Raw genomic sequence first — 27,278 nt, 5'->3', positions numbered from 1 at the left:
TTCGTCCCCCTTTGTCGCGTGCTCCATAAACAGTCGCGGGCAGCATCGGTGATGTAATTAAGTCCGTGTAATTATGATTTTCCAAGAGAACGGCAGCGGTTCCACTCTCTTAAAGAGAACGAAGTCGCCAAGAAATTTAATAAGCGAGAGAACGAGAGAGAGACGCAATCGTCAAAAGATGGCTCGTTGTGACTGATTAAACATAGCTCCTACTTACGTCAGTCTCGTAAGCCCCGTATAATTACAATTATTTGCAATAATTGGCAGAAGCTTTCTCAATCAGTGTAAATTATAATTAGCAAGAGAGGATATTTTACTATGAAATAATATTCTTTGAGGAGGATTTGTGAAGTATGAAAATTTTCATTTTAAATATGGAAAGATATATTTTGTGAGTTTCTTAATATACATACACCGTATACTTTTATTTAAATAAGAGACTCATTATATCTAATAACTTTTACATTTTGCGCATAATCAGAGTTGTACAATGCAATAATGTATTAGAGATATTAGTTAATGTTACATAATTATTATTCGATCATACTCGTAATCATTATATGATACGCTGCGCACATAATAATTTCTATTACTGCATATATGCGGAATCCATATAACATGAATGAATTGATATTACTGTTTTATTGATGCGGATCGCGCGCAACTCGGACAGCCAAATTTTAGACATATCGCCCGTCGGCAGTTTCTGATAATGATGGACGCAGCCAGTAACAAATGTACGTTGACCCCAAACGCCGCGGTAAAGCAATTCCGGTAATGGGCATCTCGGACCCGCACGCTTGGGAAACGAGCCGCGGCAATCGAAGTGCCACACGTCGAGGGAGAGTCCAGGGAGGTCTCGCAAAAAGCGAGGAGTTAGCCCCGGTTTCTGCGAAGTGTGCTTTTTGAGCTTGCACGACCGGTCGCACGTTCCCTCCCTCCCCCGGCCAAGTCGTAGACGTGGGTGGACCTGTATCGCGGGCCACACATTTGTTTTCGCGACGTTGAAAAATGTTCTTTCTTTCGGTACCTTCGCTGGCTCACTCGAGTCAATGTCTCGACGGTACACCCACATCCAATTTCCTTAACTGGCACACACAACAAGTCCGTGAGAGCTCGTAAATTGATATTCCGTTCAATCGCGAGGCGAATTGATGAGTGGAAGCATGAAAATGTGAAGAAAATAATGTACCTACCTTTAATCATTTTAATACAGTATATCATATGTATTAAATCAAATTAAATATTATTTATTAATTTATTATTTGATTAATTAATTATTTCTCAAATATTATATATACACACACACACACACACACAATACATTAAAATATTAAATTAATATATTTATTCAATATAGGTCATTTTATATATATATATATATATATATATATATATATAGGTACATATAAAATTTGCGAATTAATCGTGATAAAAATCGAGCGCGAGAACTTTTATCAACGTTTACCGTTGTTGAGAAAAAAAGGCAACGAGGCAACGAGGCAACATCGGAATAACGCGTGTAAGTTACACGTCCCGTTACGCGATCGGCCGACGGGCATCGGGTTTCGCGTTTCCGGTCGATCGGACGAACGCACCTCGCGCATGCACGCGGCGGCGCATTAATTCCGTTCCGCGCCATTGCGACGATATAACGCGTCGCGAGTCGCTTTTCCGTTCGATTTATCGCCCAATCTCATATTTATTGAACGCGCGGCCAATTTCCAATTTACATGGCCGTGGGCCCGTCGACCGTGGCCGCCTAACTGCGCTCGCCCACCGCTAAGAGACTCGGCATTATATCCGGCTTAATTGGATCGGGATTAAATTAACTTCCGGCTGTGATAGAGAACTTTATTGCGCGCATCTTCCCTCGGCATGGTTCTCTTATCGCTCTTGATTTTATCTCTCGTTATTCGACGATAAAGCACTAATAAACAAGCTATAGTTATAAAATTAACTTTGTGTATTAATTTAAACAATAGAGTATTATACATTAAAAATTGCGAATCTATTTTTATTTTAATTTTATTGAAATTAATGAACGATTGTAAAATAAAATTTATCTTTTTAAAAAAGTTCTGATTAAAATAGGAAAAGATGAAATAACGTGCGGTTAATTTTCAGATAAAATAATAATAACGTATAAAATAATTAGAATCCCTTTATTTGTGAAACTAAATCTATTACGATTATGTAAAATAGATTTTTCCTACTAATTAACAGGATTTTTGAGTGATTCTGCGAGGAACAATTCAGATTTTGAATAAGATACTACATTAATTCTAAATATTTTATACATTTATTTCAAATGTATATTTGATGTAATAGCTTGAGGAAAACCATACTATATATGTATACGCACTAACGAATCCTTTGTGCAGCTTCAGTTGGAAACTTTCATCTTTATTGCAGATTCTATTTCTATATTTCTGCTGTATAAAAAATACTGTATTCTCCATTTCAATAATTACATCTGTGAAACAGAAGTAACTATAGTACCATACTGATTATCACAACATAACAATACTATGTGAGTATGTACTCGAAAACTTTCAGATTGCGTGTTATAGCAACCCGATAATAATGATGTTGCGAATTTATGTGTGTGTGACTTACGTTACGCGACCGACCGAATAATGAACAGTTGAAACATACAGGCGAAAAGACTACATTTTTTATCGCTACGTACGACAGTGTTCAGTTCGACTTATAGAATATAATAATTCTGTCACAAATGGATTTTCAATTATTAGATAAACCTTTTTCGCGCATATGCGATTATCCTGACAAGGTTCTTTGTTGAAATTCTGCATTGAAAACGTTACAATTCAATGTGCTAGCGGGACGCAGCGCTTGTGAAACTTATTGCTCGTCGGCAAATAATAGAAAAAGTAAACTAAAAGCCTCGAATATATTATTTTAATTAAAATTACGATTTATTTAATATCAATAAATTTAAAATATTGCAATTTAAGAAAGCGCCATAAATTAAATTTAGAAAGTTATACGCAAACGATAGTTCAGGGAAGAGTCAGCGTTAAATTTCTGAAAGAATTCGTCGTTTTCTGGAATGTCAGCGATTTTAAGAATTTTATGTAAAAAGTAAATCAGTTTCTTAGGAACTTTTTAACAAGTTTTTTTTTTAAATATCGCTTTGATTGCAGCGCAGTCTATCTTTGATACGCATTACGCGTCTGCTTATGCGAGGTATGCCGAGCACGTTTTACTATAATTGCTCGATTTCAATATCACATACCTCGTGTCGGCGTTATCTGTTAGCGAGCGTTATTGCTTTTGCAAATATCCTCTCATTCGAAATGCGATGTCGAGGCACGGCGTACTTAGTACGCGGCAAAACTTGATCGCGATATATGGCCGACGATTTGAATCGATAAATGCGGGGAAAATTGATTAATTAATTAAATAAATCAGCGAGGTCGCGGTAGGCTCGCGATTAATATGGAATTATACAAGAATGAAATGCATCTAAACGCGCACGATTGAATACGAACGAATAATATGTAAACTAATGCGCATATCAGAATTATCATTTCGAGGAAAAATGGATAGAGAGATCTTTTTGTAATGAGAAAAGACATTACTTTGGATTAATTAATATATGCTTGGATAACAGGTAAAAATCAAGGTTATTTAATTTTACATCGCAGATATTTATAAAGTACATTACCGCATTCAGAAAAGGCAAAATGAGAACTTGTAATATTTGATATAAATAAAAATATAATATCTGCAGGCTTTTAATCTCACCAGACATTGCCTTCTCTTAATCTTTTCTCTCGCTTTCCTAGACGGTATTTACATGCTAATAAACTTAGAGCAATTAACATGTTAATACCGTCCGAAAAGGGGAAAGAATCCTAACGCATGCCGTGAATTATCTCAAATTAAACGCGACCCGACTCGAGGCCGTTATATCCAACGACCGAAGGATGTAAAGAATTATTAGACATTTATATTGTAGAGTCGAGTATATGCTTTGCGTTGTGCCTGTGTGTGTGTGTGCTTGCTTTAAATCGCTCCCGTAATGGACCCGCGCGCCTAATTAGATAGTAATGACTTTATTAGACGCACCCGGAAAATTTACCCGCGCTCGTTACCCTTCCCCCCCCCCACTAGGGCAACGGCTAATGTAACCGGCGCATAATTGCAAAGTAAATTTCAAGGTACGCGCACTATGCTGGCGCGCACACAGGTATATCCATGCAGGTATACGTCGCATATGCGGGAGGAATGCACCTCTCGTCCCATAATTCCGACGGTTACCTGTAATCTTACGCGCTACCGAAAACGAAGATGCGTAATTTTCCTCTCTCTCTCGGTGGGGTGCTTCGCGACGGGGCGCGAAAGGGTGGCGGTCCTTTGTCCGCCCGCGAGAAGGCGCGTGCCTGCATCGGAAACGTGGGAGGTCCTCCTTTGTCGTCCCTACTACGGCTGCAATTATCTCGGATTAATGCCGGCGCTCGTCTTCGCTCCTTCGTATCCTCTCTTACTCTCTCTTTCCTCTCCCCCCCTCTCTCTGTCTTTCGCACACCCTTTCCCATTCCTCTGCGACTCGATCGTCGGAGCTGCTGCCGCGCCGTTCCGTTCCGGTATTGTAGTTTCGCGGTATTCGACGGCCATTGTGCGCTCCGTTTTAGACGCATAGTCCTTTGTGTTCTAAGCAGAAGACTCATCCTCCGATCTTTCAGCGAAGTTATAACGATGCCTGCGAATTTCGACGATGCGCGGGATAATGATAACTAATGGGCGATGATCTAATATAGATTATTCGTCTAAAATTGATTGCGCGAATACGTTGTAAATTGAAACATTTTTAGTGTCTTCTTAGCAAATATAAACTATCGACACACTCACTCGATATTAGGTATATTGAAATTCTAGAAATGGAATAGAGATGAATGTAAATATGAAGGCAGAAGTTTTAGAGCAGATTTGTTCAAACTTTTACTCGCAAATGAAATGCTTCTCTCTTTCCATTCAATCAAGGTATTCAGTTTCTCGATTGAATGAAACAGAAGAAGCAAAATAGTCTTTTTGCTCAGTAAATTTAGATAGAACGTTTGGATAGATGTTCTAAATTCAAGATTAAAAAAGGACTTAATTGAAATATATAATTTTACTTTAAGCAGTATAAATAGTAAAACCAATAAAAGTAGTATGAAATTTTGAACGAACGTAGGTTTAAGAATTTGTAACAAATAAATCTGTGTCCAATAAAATGGATCTTATGTATAGGTACACAGTGGATATAAAGTGGGTGGAACGGAATACATAAAGAATGCATGATAGTAAGGAAACCTTAATAAAGATGTGCTATTATCTTTGTAATCGAATTTGCAAAAGTTCTTAAGTTCTACCGTTTTCAATAACTTAATAGGAATCCTGAGCGAAAGAAGAGCGAGAGAGTGAGAGAGAGAGAGAGAGAGAGAGAGAGATAGATGAAAGGAAGATATCTACTTTGTTCGTTGTTTCATTTCATCAATTAACATCGCGGCTCGGTGAAGGTCGTTACAGGCAGCCTTGCCTTCAAGCGGAATTAATATCCGAGAATAATGCGATTATACCGAGGCTTCACCGCCAAGTCCTGTCTTCTCGTCTTCCTCTTCTTTAGTTCGAATAAAATGCACCTCTGTACGCATTATAAATGTGTCGTATACTACGTTTACGCGAGCGTTACTTCTGTAGTCACTTACGATAATTCCTTCGCGTAAACGGGATTTTGTAGTAACTTACGATAATTTACTCCGCGTAAACGAGTGATATATCGTAAGTTGCTACAGAAGTAACGCTCGCGTAAACGTATAGTGATAATCATTCGCGATGATCGGTAAAGATATAAAATCCGATTTTTTGAAACTGCGCGAGACTTTTATAGAGATTACCAAGAATATTGAATGACCCTTTATAAGAAATACATTCGTTAAAAGAATAACAAAATATACTTTATACAATTCAATAATACTTTTAATATTTTAAAAGATTAAAAAGTGTTTCTTTAAAATATTGAGTTGTTTTAAAAGATAGAGATATTTTTTCTTTGCTTTTCTGCGTCTTATACATAAAAGAAAAATAAAGTGATTGTGTTTGTAAAGTATGACATTTTTTTCAAGTAAAATTTTCTCTCTTTGTTTTCTAAAAATAAATAATTATCTAGAATTTCGAAATTCTCTTTTGCATTCTGAATGTATGCAGGCTAGATGTAGAATGAACAATGTGTGTGTTAATTAATTATTCGTAACATAGTACGTTTACTGAAAAGATTGCTCTTGTGTGAATAGAGATATATGAATGCGAGATTTGCGAGAGAAAGGGATTTAAATGGAATCGCCGAAGCACAAACAAACATACTGTTTTCTGGATTAGTCGGGATTTTAGTCGCATCGTGGTTCCGTATATCTCTTTTTCCGTTCAAACGAAGCAAGGGGGATCGCGTGCGGATTGGCGTATGTAGTCGGGCAATTAAAGGAATATCTGTCGACTAGCACCTGGATACTGATTAGTTCTCGGACGATCGACCGTCGGGGACCAGTAGTCGATTCGAAAAGTTTTCCGATCTCCATTCCGGCACACACAGCCACCCTTCTGCTAAAAATTCCGAGAAATTGTCAGAAAAGCTCGACGGGGAAAGAAAGAAGCTTTGATTTCGTTCGGGTCTGGCCGTCAGAAAGTTAAACGTTGCACGTTGATAACGAAAGTTGCTTCCGTTCGGAGGTTGTAATAAACCTACGCGATCGAAGCTACATTCTATTCTCTGGATTTTATATGAAAATTCCAATTTAATGACACGTCCTCGTTGATAAAGGAGGTCCCTCGCGCACGTAATATCGTGCGCAGCATTACACAAAGGAAGATTAATATAGCATACGCAAACAAAGGAACGTATAATTATGGAATGTGATACATAACATTCAATTTTCGTAATCTGTTATTCCTGCAAATCTAAAGAATCTTAAGAATCGCTGAATTTTATATCTCGAATTTCGACGCATCTAAACTTTTTGATATACTTTCGGCAATTATCATCGAACGAGCAATCTCTAAATTTTTAAAGATTGCTCTATTTTCCAGCAACAACATTGAAAAATTACATTCTTTGGTGCGTTAATTAAATTCAAAAAAGAGGCGTCGTCGAGGCGGCCTCCTCATAAATCTCGAAAGTCGAGTTCAGTTCCGAAGTTTAATCCTCGAGTTCCCCGTTAACAGCGTGAAAGTGCGCGCGCGATAAAGCTCAACCTCGCAAAATCGCTTGAAAATTTCCCGAAACTTAATCCGTAGGTTTAACTATAGACCGCCGAAAACGGCGAGGATCAAACGTTCGCTCTTGTACCCAGGCGCTTCGTTCTCGCGAACAATTTGAAATCGTAAACTCGATTCTTCACCTCGATCGTACTAACGTCTTGAACTCGTGCCTTCATCGTGAAGATCCTTGAAAAAAGAACTCACCGTCATTCGCTCTCCGAGTTTGCTTACAATTCTAATATTGTCTGACGTATTTTTTAACTATAAGAATACACATTCTAACAAAGTTTTATAAAATATATTGATTAAAAATGACAGCGAGTTAAATTAACACAAATCAGTATAACATAAAATTTTCTGAAAATATTGTATTACGTAATAAAACAAATAAAGTACCCACAGCTTTCCACCTATGAATGAAAATTCTAAAAAAAAATCAACTGTCGATAGCAGTACAGTTTTATGATAAATTTTATTAACCGTGAAACATTTTTTTTTTTTAATTTTAACAAATATGTATCTGCAAAATATTAATAGCACATAGATCGATATTTTATGATTGATATTTTAGATATTAAAATAAAAAGATAAAGCATGAATCCGGATCAAGGATTAATATAAAAATGCACATACATGCAGCGAAAAAGTTAAATCATACTACAATCATAACAATAACATTGGAACAAACCACATTGTAATCTTTATAATATCACATTTAAACCATTAAATCACGAGTTTTTAAATATTTGTATTTCCTGAATTTTTAAACGATTATAGACCATTGTTACCGTGCAACAAATCTTTTTGAGTGTTTAAAAAATAAGAGAACTTTACAGATGAAATATTATGAGAATTGTGGGTCAGATACCTATGGAGCCATTCGATTCTTGTCGAATGCAACTCGACTATATTATATCAAAAGCCCGAGGTTTCGCTGTTCCATATAACCGCCGTTTCCCTCGTCTGTTGCAGGAGCTGGAGAGGAGTTACACCCTGTCGACCCCGGGGGGTAGCAGTCCCGTTTGTTGTCCGCCTTGCAGCCCACCGCCCGCGCCGGCCGCATACATATCGAGCGCCCGCGCGTCCTCGCGTAGACTCGGCGCCGGAAGTGGCCTCGGCGGGCCGACATCCCCGGAGAGGGATCCCCTGGGAAGACTGTTAAGGTGAGTCACTCGTTCGATGTTCCCCGGCCGTCCGCAGTTCTCTCACTGCGAGACGGAATCCTTATTTCTCCGGGGCAAAATCGTCGTTCCCAGGTCCGACAGAGAATCTAATTCCATTAGACGTGTTTTTGCCCGCCGACGCTTACGTTCGCATTGTCCCGGAGATGAGATGATGCTCTCGGAGGTGATTTTACCCGGTACAAATAGATACCGGTATAGCAGTACAACGAGAAACTTTACGTCTAAGTGCTGTACGTTTTAATTAATCTCAGTTCCAATTCGCAATTTAATTTTGGCTCTTTTTGATTTTCTCTTTTCTACAGTTATGTTACAGTTGGTGGATAATTAATTGAAACGTAACACGAATACTTGTAGTTTATTATATAATATTCCCCCGAAATTATAAATATAAATGAATTCTTGTAATTATTTATTATACGAAGGATTAAAATCAAATATATCCATATTACGTACAATTTGAAATATACTGTACAAGTTATAACTTTATTCTACTTCTGCTTTAAATTTTCTCATAAACATAATTTAATGCTTCAGTGGAAACAACTCTGCGCTTGTAATTTTAATTAGTCTAACATAGTACTAATTAAATAATAATTGCGGTTAATTCAATTTTCTTTGTGCATAGTGTGACCGATATTGCAGAGTTTAAATTCAACATTGGTTAAACTCTGATTTAATTTAATCGACATTAATGAAAGCAGTGTTCTAGAACAGAGCGCGGACACGCGGGTATACGCGGGATCATAAATGTAAAAGCATTCGTGCGGGCATAATTAAATTCGCGATATGCTCAGGAATGTTTGTCGAGACAGCGCGAATGTCATCAAGAGCCGCGAGACGGATATTATCCGGCCTAATGACTTCCATAAAATCAGAACAGGCTTTTAAGATCGATTATTCGGAAGTCGTAAAAGTCTCTCGCGAGCTTTTCTTCCACGCCTCATCCCATCGGGACGTCCTTCTCCTGATTACTTTCATAGCCCTGCGGGCTTTCCGGTTGAGATCCATCAATCTGTATGGCGAGAGGTGTACACGAATGCGCCGTCTAACATCTTGCTCGTATACCACCATTTTGTCGTCTCGGGAAAATTTACCGATCTGCTTTATTCGTCCAATCTATCAAATTTAGTTTCGTTTTTTATCCTTCGGGTATTTTTTCTCTTCTACAAACGCTGCTCGTGTGTTGAAATTTTTCAATATTGCGTTAATGAAAACGATAAATGTATAGTTAACGGTGTGAGAATACGCTGAAATGAATTAAATTTTAATATACGGTATTTATATTATCACTATATGGAAAAGTGGAGTGAAATATGCATCAGTTAATATTTTTAGAAGGGAATAAAAATTGTCCGAGTTGAAATTCCGACTCCGAAGTTATGAAAATGTTCATCGTTATTACCGTGTCTCCTTTATTATACATATTATATTCCGCGAACAATGTGATATTTTGAATCTCGCGATTTCAACTCCCATCTATCTTGCTCGGAGCATCAAAACTATTTCATCAATTCCCAGCCTCTGCTCCCCCGGAATCCGGCGAACCGTCGCGTCGCTCTACGACTTCGCTCGAAGAATTTCCGTTCTATATGGCCTACAGATTGAATAACCCCGCCGAACCCTATCGTTACAGATTCCTGAAGACCTTCTACAGGGAGTTGGGCACCCGCGATCCGCCCCATCTACCGCCATGGGCGTCTCCGCTGCCGCTCGGCACCCTCTGTCCGGCGCACTTTCAGCCGCATCTGCAGCTCGTGCACAAGAGCGAGCAGGAGCACCGTCTCGAGAACATCAAGCCCGACCAGATCTTCGCCCCCGTCAGGGTGAGCATAATTAAAATCCAATGATTGTATTATATCGCTGGTTTAAAGCGGAGACACTGCACGCCCAGAGGATTACAGTTTGACAAAAACTCGGAGAGTATGTTTTATGTAACAATAGAGGGTGAGATATAAATGAAGGCGATATGCAGACGGGATATATTTAAATCATCGATATTTATTCTTTATACGTGATATCAAGGATTCTTGGCGGTGTATACATTATATTAAGGATTTTGCACTATATATTTCTATAAATATATATATTAGAAAGGAGAATCAGCTTCAGAATAAATTAAAATTTAAGTTCATCTTTTCAAAAACCGGTCGCAGAAAGATGGATATATCAGAGACGTAAAATTTAGGCCAAAGTGTCGAAAAATACTGCGTTACGTCACAAGCAGGGCAATCGATAATCGCGGATTCGTACTGAAAATGCTAAACAGATTTTCGGTTCACCACGCGGGGGCTTTATCAGAAAGCGGCCGAGATCTTTCGTCGGCAGCCGCAAATTTGCATGATATCGACTCCGTAATTGCGCGGACGAGCGGCAAGTCGGGTCCCGGATGTCCAAAAAAGCCGCGCGCGGGGGAGTTTTCTCCGACGACTGTCGAAAGCTCGTTTCGCCCTCTCTTTCGCCGTCGTCGCCGCCGCCGCTACCGCCAAGCAACTTCTTTCAGAAAATGTGAAAGCCAAGTTGGTGTCTTTCTAAAGTCTTAGAGCGAGAGAAAGAGAGAGAGGGCGTGAAAAAGTTCCGCGAACTTCCATCTCTTCGCGATTCGCTGTCTCGAGTTCTCGGCAATACGAGGCCGCTCGACTTCTTGCTTCTCTCGTCGATCTCTCGATGCAGTTTCCCACGAGTGAGATTCAATGACACTCGAATCGACACGCTTGCAATTTATAGTCGCAGTTGCTTTGGCTGCTGCGCGAATGGTTGTTTTTTGATTAAATTGCGCAATCTTTGAGTCGATTTTCACGGATGAAAGGATACCAACTTTAAACTGGATAGCGGTCTATGTAATTTAATCAGTTTTATGTATTTTTTATTAAGTGAAGAAAGAGGAATAAGGATAAAAATGTCAGCATAATTGCAAATGGTAATATATATTTGGCTTTTTTTCTTCGAATTCTCGTCAACAAATAGTAATTAGCGAGTCATTAATATTTAATAATACATTAATAAAGATAGAAGAACTTATTAAACGTATATATTAAAGAGAATTCGCGAAATTAAAATCTCAGATTTTCTTGAAATCTTGGCGCAGACGTATAATATATGTATGTATAATTGAATCACAGAGATCAAGACGTGGACTTGATATTCTAAAATTCAGGCGAAGTCGTAATATCCAATTCAGACAAATTGTTGAGTGTATCCAAGTCTGATGTACACGTGCACGTATGTACGTAGCACATCGATCACGACGAATAGCGGGCAAAGGGGTGAATAGCGGTTTCGAGCTCCTTGCGCGGTTCTCACGTCTCGCGAACGGTCGTTCACGTCCCGGCGATAATATCTTCGTCGCTCTGACTCTCGTTCTTCGGATAAAGGAGGTTTCTGATCGCGGCGCCGAGACGCCGATCGGCCGAGCGTCCTTCTGCATCGCGTAACGAAGCATTGTTCTGTCGCGAAGCGAGAAGCGATAAGCCGATTCGTTAACGTTTCCCCGACCAGCCGTGTTGGTCGCGTTGGTCGCGTTCTCTCGTCTCGGGTGGAAATACCAGCACCAGCTACGACCGATCCAGGCTCCCGCCGCGCCGGAACGTAAGAGTGAGATCTGCACGCTCCTTTATGTTTATATTCGCCGAGTTTCGAGATCGCTGTTACATTCTTACATCACCGTTGCGAAATGAATTAAACACAATTGTTTTTGAGTTATAGAATGCACTAATCATGAAAAATATAATTATTACAAACGAAAATACATGAAAGTAATGATTATAAAGATGATGATCGTTCTATATTACGATGAAAAATTGTATTAATAAATTAAAACTAGATAAATATAAAATCAATCTTGTACAGTGATTATTTATAACAATATATACATGTAAATGGGAGTATTAATTCAAAATTTATGTATAATTAATTATCCTATTTATTATTTCACGTATAAATTAATGAAAAGATATACATATGGAGAAATGCTATCGTTGTTATTGCATTCTTTTTCTCCTGAGAAACCCGTGTCTCTCGTTCGTTACTTTCGATATATATTGCGACTACGTAACGTAAAGAGCCACAAAATGCAGACAATGCGCCACGTCGCCCGGAAACGTTTGCGTCGAAAAATGAGCCTCGTAACCGTCGGGACATACATAGGATACGTAGGGTAGGAAAGAAGGAAGGTGCAGGTACACACAGACCGAGCTTGGGGAACCACATGCGCGCTACCGGCAGCCTGGAAATGAATTCGCGTCATAAAACCGATGTGCTTCCACCGCGAGAAAAGACGACTGCAGAGCCAACTTTCAGAAACCGCCCTTAGCACCGCCAAATGCACTCGCGTTCGTCGCGTGCACCACCACAATTCCCCCACGTGTCAGAAATTAAAGAGTCGACGTGAAAGAGGACTGCACGTAAACGCGAAGAGAGACGGGAACTTCAGAAAAAAGCCGCTTCTTTAGATAATATTTCATTTATTCGAAAATGTTTGGGAGAAACGCCATTTACGTGTTTGTTTCACAAATACGAATTCTACAATTTTTAATATATAAATTGTTTTGACTTTGGTACATAAAATATTTTTTGAAGAAAATGTGCTTTTAGAAATAACGAGTAAATACGATGTTAGTAACTTCTTTTTTATTATAAATAGAATAAGAATATATACTTCAGAACTACTAATTTTTTTAACAAAGTGCAGTCTTTGTAAATATGAGTTTCTTGATACCATGGCATGTATTGATTTTTTTTTTTATTGATGCTACATGAGCAGCGGCGCATATATAATCCGTCATCTCGCAGTGCTTTTTCCATATTTTAACGAATAACGCAAGCAGTTATATGTTCTGATTTTACACAATCGATTACGGTCGTGTTTTTCCGCTGAAGCGGAAAGTATACGCGGCAATATGCAAAAATATTAAAATATTCTAATCACAATAATTGAATAACTAATTAATACGTCTCATACATGTTTTAAAACTATATCTAAATATCCAATAATTTACTTTGAAATATGTGTTTTGTTCTTGTTTTCACTACATAAATAGAATGTGGTTCGTCCTCTTTGTCAAAGTGTTCATCGATAAAACCGATGAAGAATCAGTGTATATTGCGAGCAGAACCAACATACGATTCCCTGAGAACTGGGCATAACTCGTGGAAAAATCCTGTTGTCGTTCACCAAGTTTGCCGGAATCAAAATATCGAGGTCGATACTTGAAAAAACGAACGATTAAAACTTTCGAATCGCGAGCGCGTCGATGTTTTCAACAAAAATATGGAAAATGGACGTAACGTTAACTTAGGTTGTTTTTTTAATATACATATATATATATATATATATACACACACACAAAAATGCAATCACTGTCAAATTGTTAAAGATTATGGCGACCATTCACGCTGGTGAGCGATTATTTTTATTATCTACTATACACATTTGCATGCAATGAAGAATCGAGTAACGCGGCCGCGCTGTTCGCTAATGGAGGTTACGCTCGAAAATTTACTCTTTTTTAGTGGTAATTTTATTCGGGGTACAGGTATACGGCAAAAGACATTTTTTAAAATAGGAAAAGAAGCCAGTCGATTCCGATAAATTAAAAGGTCGTGGAAAATGAATAATTGAGATTACTAATGAGGTCTCGCGATATATAAAAGTATATAGCGAGGAGAAATGTGCGCTGGAATATCACTCTCATAAATTCCGCGTAGTCTAAAAGTAAAAAAAATTCAAAGGGGTTACATCGAAAAAGCATCGACGGTTGCGGGGGGGGGGGGAGGAGCCACCGGGTCTTCATTTTATTATTTCAGAGATTTTTCCGCGGAGAGACGCGGAGACTGACGATGCCGCGCCGCGCGTGCATTCGTGCATTCCGTCGGTTTGCGCGCGGTCGGATCGATGATAGATCGACGGAGGGTGGAGGAGAGAACGACCGCCGCCGTGGCGGATCGATCCACATCCAATCGCTGCCTGCCGTTTCTGATATATACGGAGACGTATATATATCCGCGAAAGCGGTGCACGCTCTGGCTGCCGCGATTCCGCGGCGGACCTTTCTCATCGCGTTTCTTTCCACGATGTGCTTCGCGAAGAGACACATCGTCCCCTCGCCTCTCCCTCCCCCGTTTTCCGTATCGCTGTCTCCTTAAATTTTCCACAGCGGAATGAAGCGCAATATCTCTCGCGGTATCGCCATGAATATCAACGGCGCGCTCCAATCCTTTCGTTGAGATTTGTGGACGCGCGCCGCTATCGCGTTTTCAACTCATCCCTTCGGGGGAATTTGTCGCAGCGTCTAACTGGATTGCCAAAAGAAATAATTGGCACTGACGTACATTGATATATAAGTATTTGTTGTTGCATATTGGTAATAATTAACGATCGCGCAATAATTATATGCAATGTAGTAATTTAAAAAATACAGAATTAAATATTAAATATACTAATTAAGAATTTGAAAATTATATGTGCGTGTATATACATTACAATGCAATTTAAATTTTGTTTCCTTTTCTTTTTAAAATTGTTGTGGGAGAAATAGTTTATATAAAAATTGCTATTTTGCCCATAAAAAAAAATTGCTTTTCCATTAGTGGATGGCTTTCAGGAAATCGACCATTTCGTCAAATTGTATTTAAAATAATCCACTTTCACTCTTCCCGCGTAATACAATAACGAATGTCGTCTGCCTTCAACGCGCCCTCCCGTCTCCGTTTATCGAAAGGATATTTACGGGCGTGCAGACTTTCTAATCTGTCCGGAAACGAAGGATTTATCGCCCTGTATCCTTGCAACGCGACCGTTCCCGATGTGCTCCGCGTCCGTCGTTTCTCGCGGGATATTCTCCTCGCCTTCACCTCGTTTCTCGGCATTCGAGATTGGTTGCGGCTGTGGAAGAACGGCCGGAACAAATGCGGCCCTATACCGGAAAGATTGATATAGGTAGATCCCGCGTGACGCAGGAATTATTTCGCGGCGGATTATCCGGTAACGAGCTTACGATCCTTCATGCATCCGCACGTTGCCGCATTACCTCGTCAAAAACCTGCGTCATGCTATCGACGTTTCGTTAATCCCCATCGGCGGTTAACGCTCGAATCAATTAATTTTAATCGGAGCGTCAGCTCCACGAAACTCCAATTCGCGTTTCCTCTGACAAGAAATATTGAAGGTTCGGTAATATGTTAATCTATTAAAATCGCATTCTTCTATTTACGAATACCACAGTTCTTTCAATATTTTATCGAACGTTAATATTTGAAACTGAAAGGGGTAATAGGGAAATCAAATTTATACGTCGGTCAAATTTTTATTGAATTAAAAATATTCGAATTAATCGAGGAACCTAAAATCGGACGGTGGAGCTGGCGATAATGTTTCGACATCTTGCACGCGTGTACATACACATGTTCATACATCGTACGATACAGGTTCGTGTCGGCATAGATACGCCGCTTCACGTGATAAAAGTTATATCAAATATATATCGGTGCCAAATCGCTCGGGAAGCACGTGCGATGAATGGACTCGTATATATCGCGCTCTTTTTCATCCGCCAGCGTGTCCCAGTAACCGGATGTTGCAATCACACGGTGTATAATGGTCGCGCTGTTATCCGTCGGCCAGCAGATTGTGTACCGCCGACCGGATCGATTATTGCTGACAGAGCGAATGACCGGCAAACGCCGCGTGTTCCTCGTACTACGGATTACGGTTATCGATTACGGGAATCGAGATGCGCCGCCTGATGCCGATATCGATCGCCGATCGCCGATCGTTCAACCACCGCCGCCGCCGTCGACGGCGCGGCGTCCTAAACCGCCCTAAACCGCCGCGCCGGTCAACGGTGTTGTTGCGCGTCGCGAAACAGACCGGGTTTAATCGCCCGCTCTCGCTAATCGTTTGCATAATGCTGCAACTACTATACGTCACGTGATACTTTTCGCTTCGAGCATCACACGAATACACTACCGTACTGTCGGGGATTGCCCTAGATTGGTGGCAAGTGGACAGATAGCATCACTTCGCGCAATATTTGCGTTAGCGTGTCAGATCGCTGATATTTCATGATCTGTAAACCATCGGGAGCAAAGAGCTTTTTGTAATAACGATGAAAAATACACGAATATAATAATGAAACGTTATTGTCCAGTCGAATGTGGAATCTTGTTCTGAAAGAACTTCAATCCCGAGCCCTATACACTGTTAAATATTAAAGAATTTAAACCAATACCTTGTTATTTTTAACGATCATGCGTGTGTGTCGAAATTTATTATTTTAACACAAAAGAGTGTTATTTTAACTTCATTGGTTTAGTTAAATTAACGATATATTGAATAGGAGTAACGACCTATATAGGAATGATTAAAACTGACTCAAATTGAGTATAATTTGACACTACGCATTTAACAATAACATAGAAGTTAAAATTTGAGAGCTTGAAAAATTTTGCAACTTTGCAAACACAGAGGAAAGCGTTCGGGGAGGATATCGATTCTCGTGGGGAAAACATTTTGCCATAATGTTGTCGGGTGCGAGATTGCAGGACGTAGTATCGAATGCCTCACGTGTAACAGGCAATAAGGTGTCCGAAGTGTTGCGAAGTCCCAGACGACGGTTGATCTATCGAAGAGGATTAGTGGTTCGTGGGGAAGGTTTGAGGTCCTAATTGGCTGACCGGAGACCGAGATCGGGAAACTGAGAAGTATCTGGGAAGCTCTGATCACGAAGTGACCGAACTTTTTTCTTTTATTCTCGTGTCGTCGCGTTCTATCGATCAAAAGAGAATTTTCCCTACATGAAGAAACGACTCGTAACTCGTAACATCGCATTAATTTTTTTTTACTTTCGTTTTACATCTGCAGTCCACGTGAATGGGCGCTTGTCACAGGCTTGCTCTATTTTGCGTGTAATTCGCAACATTTTTTATTTTGTTACAGCACAGACGCTGCATTGCGCGTTTTGTTACGTGAAATGTAAATTAAAGCGAGATATTAATATAACGTAATGTTACGTGTCCGCTTTCTTCTAATCCGCTGTGTGAAATGCTCCAATTTATTCTTGTTGCTGAAATTAAATTTTGGATAACTCTCATCGAGAATTTTTTAAAATTTGAACGATAAATCGCGAATGGATCGAGTACTTACCTTGCACGAGTCTGCGTTCTTCGTCAATTGTAGTTTGATTATAATAATCTTGATAAAAGCATGGTGATCGACATTTATTTTGCCAAAGGTGTTGAGCCTATCTTTCTAGTTTTTGTTACATCTTGTTTACGCGAAACAATTTATGATTTCCAGCTGAGCGACGGTACCGTGTCGGAGGCGCCGCGGCGCGTCGCCGTCGAGGGTGGTCCCGGAAGCGGCCGGACCACACTCTGTCTGCGACTACTGCACCAGTGGGCGAGTCAGAGCGACGGTCCCGCTCTGGCGTTCATCGTGCCGCTGCGCGAGCTTCGCGGTAGCCCGGTCCTAAATTATCTGGCGCGAGAATTGTTTCCAAGAACGTCCGCGTTGGGCGACGCGGTCGCCCAGGTATGGCGCACCCTTCACCTGATGGAGGACCGCGTGCTCTTCGTCCTGGACGGTTACGACGAGTGCGTGGGCGGCCGGGCGTCGCTCGGCGACGCGGCCGACCTGCTGGAGGGACGACTGTTCCCGGACGCCAGGATCCTGGTCACGTGCTCGCCCAGCAACTCAACCACCCTCGCGCCCTTGGTCCAACGCAGAATTCATCTGGCTGGCCTCGAGTGGCCGCATGTCGAGCGACTCTGCGTGGCCTATTTCATTCACAACGACATCGCCGAGAAGGCCTGCGAGTTCCTCGAGGCGCTCAACGTGCAACCGCAATCCGTCAGGCAGCTCGGCCAGCATCCGCTCGGCTGGATCATGCTCTGCTGCTTATACCAGGTGAGATTTTCCAACACAAATATCGATATAAAGAATCTTAACTAAATCAGAACTGTATTTTTTACTTTTTAATGAAAAAGTATTAGCAAATTATATGTATAATGCCATAATTGTGAAATCAAAAAAATTTGTTTAGATTATATTACCTATTAGATTATAAAATAAAAATTATGAATTATAATAATATCAAACAATTTTTATGAATTTTATTTGAAGACTTACGTTTGCTAAAAATATTATCTCCAACAATAAAATGAATTAATAGCAATTTTTAATTAAAAATTTTACGAGCAATTTTATTCAATAATTATTTTTAGCTTACTAACAAAATTTCTTCTATAATATCTGATACTTAATTGTGATAACAAAATACGATTGCTTTTACCATCGCGAATATATACGCAACAGTTTTGCTGCGACTACAAAATTCTTTTTCTCTCCGTGTATTCTGTAGAAATTATTCACTTTTCGATGCAGACAACGTATAAAATAAAAAGCCCTAGAAAATTATACGGAATACCTTGATCGAGCACGATTTTCCTTCTTATCAGGACTCCGGAAGCCTACCGACCGAGACAAGTGCCCTCGTGCAAGCGGCGGTGAAGTGCATCGTGAAAAGGAGCTTAGATCCGCCGATTCCCTATAACGAGGAAATCCCGGGCCATTGTAGGAAGCGTCTCGAAGACTTCGGCAAGGTGTCCCTGGCCGCCCTAAGGGAGAGCAGATGCTGTTACACGGAGGCCGAGCTGAGGGCACGGGGTGGCGGCATCGAGGTCACTCGACTCGGCTTTCTCACGAGGGGACTGACCTTCGGTCAGAGACGCAAGCCGGACTTTTACACGCCTATCCATGTGGCGGTTGCGGAGTTTCTGGCGGCGTACTATCTCACCTCGGTAGCGCAATACGCCAACATCCTGCGCCGCGAACTGGAGGGCCTACCCTCGGGCATCATCGGCCATTTGGCCGGTTTGCTGGGCCCCAAGACCCACCTGATTCTGAATCAATTGTGCCCGCTGGAAGTGCCGCCCAGAGCCGTGTTCTCGTTGCTGAAGGCGGCCGGCGCGTCCGACGGCAACATCTCGGCGGTCTGCCGACTGGTCGGCGCGGGCCCCGGATTCGGGCCCGCGCCCAACGAACGGCCCCCGGCCCCGTTGGTGCACACGTCCCCTCTGGAACTGGAGGGATGGGCCAGGATCCTCGAGAGTCCCGCTTGCACGCTCGAGGCGCTCGAAGTCGTATTCCAAGTGGAACGCGGTTCCGATCCGAGATATCTGGACGATTTCTTCGACGCGCTCGCCGGCAACGAGAGCGTCAAACTCGTCAGGATCACGTCTCTGTTGGGGCAGGAGTTCCCCGCGGACGAGGCGCAGCGATTGGCCGGACACCTGAAGAGCGTGCTCGGCAAGAAGAAGCTCAACGACTTCGAGCTTGTCATCACTTGTCTCGAGGAGGCGGCCCATGATAGGTGAGTCGTTTTACATCAGATATACCCACTCGGCGAAGCGAGCTCCAAATCGTTCTTCAAATTGTCGCGATCTCCCCGAGGATAGCAAGTTACGAACAAGTCGCGAGATTGTAGCTAAGCGCGCTTCAGGAGAATAAACTATGTATAACGCGCCAAACCGGTTTCTATTACATAATTGAGTTACCGAGATTGGTACACGAGCGGGAAGTTTATGCAATATTTTTATTTCGATTTTTTTATCTATCCGCTTAATTATTCTCCCCCTCCCCTCTCTACTTATCTAATTTTTTATATCTTTTTTTTTCTTTTATACTACTAATTTTATTGCCGTTTTATTGCTTCTTTTCACTTATCTTAATTACTAATCTTTTATTTTATCACGATTGAATTTTGACCTAAAATTCCCGCGTTATTGTTCCACGAAACTTCTCAATTAACAATAGACTATAAAGACGATTTTCCGCGTTGAAAAATACCGGACCACTTTACCGGACAACTCATCGCATCGATCCACTTGCGTGACTCAATAGCTCGAAGGATAAAGAGTCTAGGCGAATGTGTCGGCATTATTGCACCTCGAGGACGCTCGATACGGCGCCGTCGATAGCTTCGACGACGACGAAGAGTTATTACAGAAAGTCTGCTTGTCCGCTCGGTCGTATATGAGGTTGGCCAGGACAAGCGGCCAATGAGGATATTTGCTCTTTCGCGCCGCGAAAAGAAGCGCAAAAGATGAGAGAGCGGACGGAGATCTATATTTAGATTTCTACGTCGAAAGATATAAAGGTAAAGGAAGGAAGACAAGTAGGATATATATAGCGAAATTAATGAAAAATTTTAATCTTTATATAAATAAAAATCTCTCCTTTTATATAAATAAAAAGGGAAGAATCATAGATAAACATTTTTAAAAAATAATAATGTCATTTATTTGGAATAAATTAATCGAGATAAGAAATTTTTTTGAGTCTGTAATACGTTACAGTATTATTAACAGTATTTATTTACATTTTTGTCATAATCCATATACATTGTCTCTGTACATAATAATAATTGTAAATATTTTAAAATATTAACCGTTGCTGCAACATGTTCGTGAACGTGGTATAAATCATCGGCCCCAAAATTTCCATCGGGCTCGCGCGATTCACACGGAGACGTCAAAATTGAGAAATTTGTTTTGTCGCGCGACGAAGGGCGACGAAAGGGTCCATCGGGCGGATATTTGTCTTTGCCCGAAGGGAACGAAGAAATGGCAGACGTGGAAAAAGCGTGTTTACCTAGCGAGAATCGAGCGAATGTACATTCGCAAACTTGGCAGCGCGTCCGGCTCGCTCGCGAACGAGAAAACTTTTGCCGAGGAATATCGTCTCGATCTGGTTTTTATCCCGTGAGAAATTCAACGATGGCTTCGTAATGAGAACTGTAATAATTATGGCCGGGGGGGGGGAGGTACCGCGAAAAAAAATTGGTGGAAGTCATTATCGTCGGTCTTCCTTAAATTAAAATAAAAATAATCGTGGCGTCGTCTAATTTCTTCGTGTTATTAGAGGATGATAATTCGTGCGGTTTTGTAGAATAAAAGATTTACCACCGAATTCGCTCGTGCTCTACAAATGTGCCGAGTGCGCTGCCTACATTACAATAATTAAACCACCAATTTACCGTACATGGGCGAAAAGTTCCATGTATTAACTTATTTCGTTTGCATATATTATACTCTCGCATTTTTCATGTAGCCGCTGCACCGAAGCGTAGTAAGACTGTTTTACGCATTTGCGTGCACAATAGATCCACAAGCATGTGATTGCATATACGCAGGGTGCTTTTGGCGCAATCTTCTCGAGGTTTTTCGTTTATGATGCTTCTCGCGGGGGATTTTAATTTCTTGCTCGCGCTCCCTCGGCTTAACGCGAACTTTTTACCGACTTCTCCCGTTTTATGCGCGCTCTCGGCCGTCATACTCGCCTATTTCAAGCTTTATATTTTTCGATTCCGCCGAGACGCTTTAACTCTCCCTTTCTCGGTGTCCCCGTGGAGACGGAGAAAGTATTTCTACGGGCGGGTTCATGAACCCGATTCACCGATGAACTTGCCGTCGCGCCGACCTCGAATTCGAGATTGAGCGGACGCGTGGAATTCGAAATGCCGGTTTTGATTTCAGGATATGTTATCGCGAATTAACTTATTATATATATTGCCTTTCTTTTTTTCTTTTCAAACTCTCTGTTTTCGATAATTAATTTTATTTTAGATCATTCTTCTAAATTTTTTAAATCCATCTTTACGTATTTTATAACACACGACTTCATGCAGAATGTATTTAATTAAATTCTAGTGTGTAGTGTCTTATAAATATTGCCGATTTTGCGAGACGAAGTCTAGTAGAAAAGATCTGTCAACGATTTCAATTTTGCAAACAAAACGCGAAACTATCTTGCCTTCGTCACGTTTAGAAATTCAATCTCGTTCAACCTTGGAGGTCAGGAGGCACTTCTTTACCCTTATCGGGAAATTTTTCTTTCTCGAATTATATATTCCGGACGTGATACGAATTATGTTTTTTTTTTTTTTTTTTTTTCTTTTTTTTTTTTTTTTTTTGTGGGGTAGGGGCAAAGGAGGCTGTTACGAATACGAACGGCACGTAAGAACGAGAGTGCAATCTCTGCAAAGAGTTGCGGGCAGCTGCAAATTCTCGAAAGAAAATTCAGTGGAAAAAGAGACAAAAGGAGAAAGAGAGAGTCACGACGGAAAATTAAAGAAAACGACGCGCCGCGAGCTTTAACTTGCGACCGGACTCGGCATCTCTCTCTTTTTTACCGCTTCGCGCTTTTTTATTGAATCTCACAGCTTCAATCTCTTTGGTTTTATCCCGTTGGCCCCGAGCTTTTCTCTCCGGAGACTTTCACCCCGCCGTTATATATATATATATCACGATTTTATTCCACGCTCGACACGTTCTCTCGTACATGCAATATTCGATTCTTTCGTCCAAAAATGCAAATATATTTCTAACTGTTGGACCAAACGAGATTTGCCGAATCGAAATGCTTTTAATGCTTAAATCCAATAACCGTTTGCAAACACGTAGATCTGATTCTCGTCTTACAATTTAGCGAGAGAGAGAGAGAGAGAGAGAGAGAGAGAGAGAGAGAGAGCGCCATATCTTTCCAAATATTCGCAACATGAAAAGTATTTTCCGAAAGATCTTTCTTCTCCGCATTGTATTCCGGTAAATGCGATTACGCTCGCAAGCCGAGCTTTCGTTCGCTCCTGCTTTTCGTCGTCTCGGTTTTCCATCTCAACGCGAATATATACCGCTCTTCTTGAAGTCTTCTTCAAGCTCCATGAGAGCGATATCTTTTCCGCGATGCAACTGCGAGGCAGAGGAATAAAAGGGGACGAACACCTACCATTTGCCTCGGAGACCCTCGCTCTCGACGATGCGGCCGCCAGCTCATTGTTTCGTGTCGAAACGATCTACTTGTTTCAACCGCCGCACCTCTACATCACCGAACCCTTTACCCTTCCATTCTATCCATTCGCTTTCCCGTAACGTAGACCGTTCACTTTTGTTGGTGAACGGTCTACGCGAGGTGTGCGAGGTGTTCTCGCGAGAATCGATATTATTGTCTATCTTTTCTATTCGGACGACGGAAATCGATCAGATCATCTGCATCGTCTCGAATATTCTACACAGGAGAGCTCATTTTTTCCTATATACTATACTGAAGCTCTATCACGTGTTGCAAGATAGAACTCACAATCGAGCATGATGCGGTCTTATCAATATCTCAATATCATTGTATCTATCTTACTTTATTTTATAATTTGACATTCGCGAATTTTTGCGCTCTCCGTTGATTAATTCATAATTTTTCTCGAATGATTTTATAATAGAAATAGCAAAAGTACATATGACAAACAACAAAGCGATAATGTAATTTATTCCGCTCTCTTTTTCAAGACAATTATTTGTAAAATAGTTTATATTATATGAATCTTGCTTGCAGTTATTTTTTCTCTTTTTGTATCTTTGTTGAAAAATTATTAAATTAAAGGATCCTACTTGTTTAGGCAACCAAATACTGTCGAGAGATAAAAAGTTTCGAGTGCAATTTCTGAAATTCGCGAAATTTTTTCGCGTGTTTGAAGCTAGTTACCATACAAAGTAGCCAAGTTGCACCGTGAAAGTTTTCCTCCTTTTTCCTCTCCCCCCTCCCTTTTCGCGTGAAATGCGGCGGATTATCACATTTGCTGTGATACGCCTTCTAAATACGAATTCTTCTCGCGTACTTGCCGACGATGTCGGAAGGCAGAACGAATACTCGATTAATATTACGATCCACGTTACGAGAATGCTGCATGCCTGCCGTTTTCCGTAACTGCACTTATTGTTAGCCGTTGCTTTCGCGCTTTTCGCGAATGCGCTGCTTGCGCGCGCTTCGGCCGCAATTCTCTCAGCCTCACGTCTCGAATGCGGAACGGCCAATTCCGCGCGAAGAAAGCTTCAGTCGTATAGTAATGTAATTCCCTATAAAAGAGAGGCAAAAATCGAGGGAAAAGGAAGCAGCGAAGAGAAAGATAACGGGAAAGAACAGATAAATATTAAAAAATGTTCACGGAGAAAAGCTAATAAAACGAATAATAAAACAATCAAGAGAAAGAAGTAAAACGTATGGAAAAAAGAAAAAAAACGAAAAAATGCAGAGGAAAATGGAAAGAATATCAAATTTGTTCAAAATCTTGTGTTATTTATTGATTAATTTTGTAGCGATTAAATATTAAATACAGCAATTATCTACACTTGTTTTTATCCACATTTATCTACATGTATAGCATTTGTGCATTACTGCAATTTTTATTACTGTTATTAATTTAGATAATTACTATTACTAATTCCTATTAATATTAAACAGCGCAAAGACGTGGAAAGCATAATAACACGTTATCTAAGTGATAAGGTAATGAAGGATCCCTTCTCGTCCTTCTCATCTCCCTCCGTTACAGTACTTCGCGGAAGAGAGGGTAAGTTCTAAGCGCTAGTTAGAACTTACGCTACTGACTTGGGCCAATTTTCGAGTACCGGGAGTAATCGGGATGTGCAACGCGAGCATCTTCTCCCGCTCTCTCGTTGTCGGCGTATACCATGCGCGAGAAAATCCAGGCTTTCGCTTACCCGTTCTCCCGGAGGAGGAGCGTTGGGACTTTGCATAATATGTATCTACACGCGAGCGCGCGCGCCAGATGCGCCAGAGGGATAACCGCCGCGCGAATAGACAACGTGAAATGTGCATTACATATGCATAAATATATTCGCCGACGAGTCCGCCGAACTTCCGCGCCGCTAACTCGCCACACCGACCGAATTTACATCGGCTGCATCCGACGGGCGCGGCGCGGCATCCGTTCGAGCCGCGCGTCTTGCGCGCAAAAGCCGAGCTTCCCGAAAGTGCATCCCTCTTCCTCTCTCTCTCTCTTTCTCTCTCTCCCGCCCTTCATCCCTCGCATCATCCACGCGCGTCAGATCCGCTGCAGTTTTTTCCGGACTATACCGGAATATAAAGGCGCGAACGCGCGTAACGCCAATGGAAATTTCCTTCGCTCGCGCGTTTCATTTAACATATAATTTAAACCCGAATGTACATAACAGCTACAATATTAACCGCACTTTCCGAGTAAACCGATACCACATATGCATAATCCGTATGCGAAGTTTGTTCCAAAAACGTTTGTATAGTTTGTGACGGACAAATTATATAATCCGCCATATGTCTGCGCGCGGGTGTTTATATTATGTTTCACAACAAAATTATCAATTCGCCGCCGAGCCTCATCACGAAAAGTGTAATTTACGTGTAATTAGTTTTACATGTATATATACATATCTCTGACTTCAGAAAATATATAATTAGTGACGAAATTAGTAATTTGCCTGACAAAAAGTAATTTTCTCAACATTAGTTTTTCACATATTATATTTCTGACTTCAGAAGATAAATGTCTATGTTTTATTTTATTTCAATTGTAATTTTTTTTTTGTATATTTGGCTCTTTCTTATTTTATTTATTTATTTGCGCTAGTTGAGAATTATTTGACGTTGTCGCAATTCGATAACAAAACGCGAGAACGTGTCTAAGTGACCTATTAACGCCGTCATTAACGCGATTGATTTCAGGTTGGAGTGCGTGGTGAACGCTCTTTGTCGCGGCTTGAGTCACGCCTCCGGCAGTCTGTCGCGTCTGGTGCTCGACATGAATCTGTCCGGTGAGCAAGTGTCCCGGGTCTGCGAGGCACTTCGCGACTGCATTCAAGTGCAGGCGTTGCACTTGCCCCATTTAGGCTGCGGATGCGAGGGCCTGGCATCGGTCGCCGAGCTGCTGAAGGAACGGCCGCTGCTGGCACTCAACCTGGCCGGCAGCTGGGGCGCCAAGAACGAGGATCCGTCCAGCTCTGGCATCAGTATGGGTAAAACCTTGCCATTATTGCCCTCGATTCGTTGGCGCGATTCCGCGGATGCTTATACTTTCCGAAAATTAAGTATCGAAGTTAGATTCGTGATTATTTTCGAATAAATGAATACAAGACACCCCCGATATTTGAAAAATTACGAATTATTTGTATTAAGATAATGAAGAATTATTTTTCTCGAGACAATATTAATTGCTTTTTATCTTTTATCATTATCTTAAAATTTCTGCTCAAAAAAGTGAAAAGAAGATTTTTTTTAAGTTTAAAGTATATTTGTCAGTTGTACTTGTTTTATTGTTTTTAATGGATAATAATTATATAGCTATAGGCATTCTTTATCTATGTTATTTCTGCTTTGCAGTGATTTTATTCCAAAAATCGGTAAAATAAAAAAATTTTGAAATAAAATCTGCGAGTAGAGAGCCATTTTAGTGGCAATCTTTTTAATTAAAAAATTTAGCTCTCTGGACACGATTTACATATTACATACATATATATGTATATATCGAAAGCATGCATGCATATTTCGTGGTGAATCGCGTCGACAAAATTGCGAGTTTTGCCGACCGATGCGAAGCGTGAACACATGTACTATCGTTATTTGACGTCCACGAATTTTCCACAATATCAACCGCATTTTATATTTTATCGGCTTAGGCAAATTTTTTCTTTGCAATTGAATCATTCCTTTTATAGAGTAAAACATTTTTTTTTTGCTGCATCGAAATTATTGGGCGCCCTTTTTTAAACATCTATTTACAATTAGAAAAGGCGAAAAAGTCATTCTAGATGCATGCCCCACAATTTCTTTCCATAAATTAATATAATATGCATGTGAAACGCATGAGTAACTTTAAAAATTTTTATTCAGGACGAAATTTTTTTGCATTTATTATTTAATATAAGTAAGGGGAATTTTTTTATAAAACTAACAATATTTTTTCTATATCTTTGAATGTTCTCCAAGTACGAGCGAGTTCTTTTCGAAAAGTA

The 27,278-nt window shown here is 40.6% G+C and overlaps 1 protein-coding gene across 3 annotated transcripts in view; it reads left to right on the top strand.

Moving 5' to 3' along the window:
• Positions 1-27,278, top strand: part of LOC143908099 (uncharacterized) — a 215,267-nt gene that overhangs the window by 143,066 nt on the left and 44,923 nt on the right. For 2 of the 3 annotated variants that reach the window (XM_077425410.1, XM_077425409.1), the window contains exons 4-8: positions 8,236-8,426; positions 10,081-10,270; positions 17,740-18,348; positions 18,900-19,813; positions 25,993-26,282. In XM_077425410.1, coding sequence (XP_077281536.1) covers positions 8,236-8,426; positions 10,081-10,270; positions 17,740-18,348; positions 18,900-19,813; positions 25,993-26,282 — 2,194 coding nt within the window. The remainder of the gene's footprint in view (positions 1-8,235; positions 8,427-10,080; positions 10,271-17,739; positions 18,349-18,899; positions 19,814-25,992; positions 26,283-27,278) is intronic. The other variant, XM_077425411.1, reaches the window with a different exon arrangement.

Source organism: Temnothorax americanus, unplaced genomic scaffold (genome assembly GCF_048541705.1).
Source record: "Temnothorax americanus isolate GAGA-0224 unplaced genomic scaffold, ASM4854170v1 Scaffold9, whole genome shotgun sequence".
NCBI classification, from domain to species: Eukaryota; Metazoa; Arthropoda; class Insecta; order Hymenoptera; family Formicidae; genus Temnothorax; species Temnothorax americanus.
The sequence above is the reverse complement of the archived record's forward strand: the minus strand, read 5'-3'. Positions and strand labels throughout refer to the sequence as shown.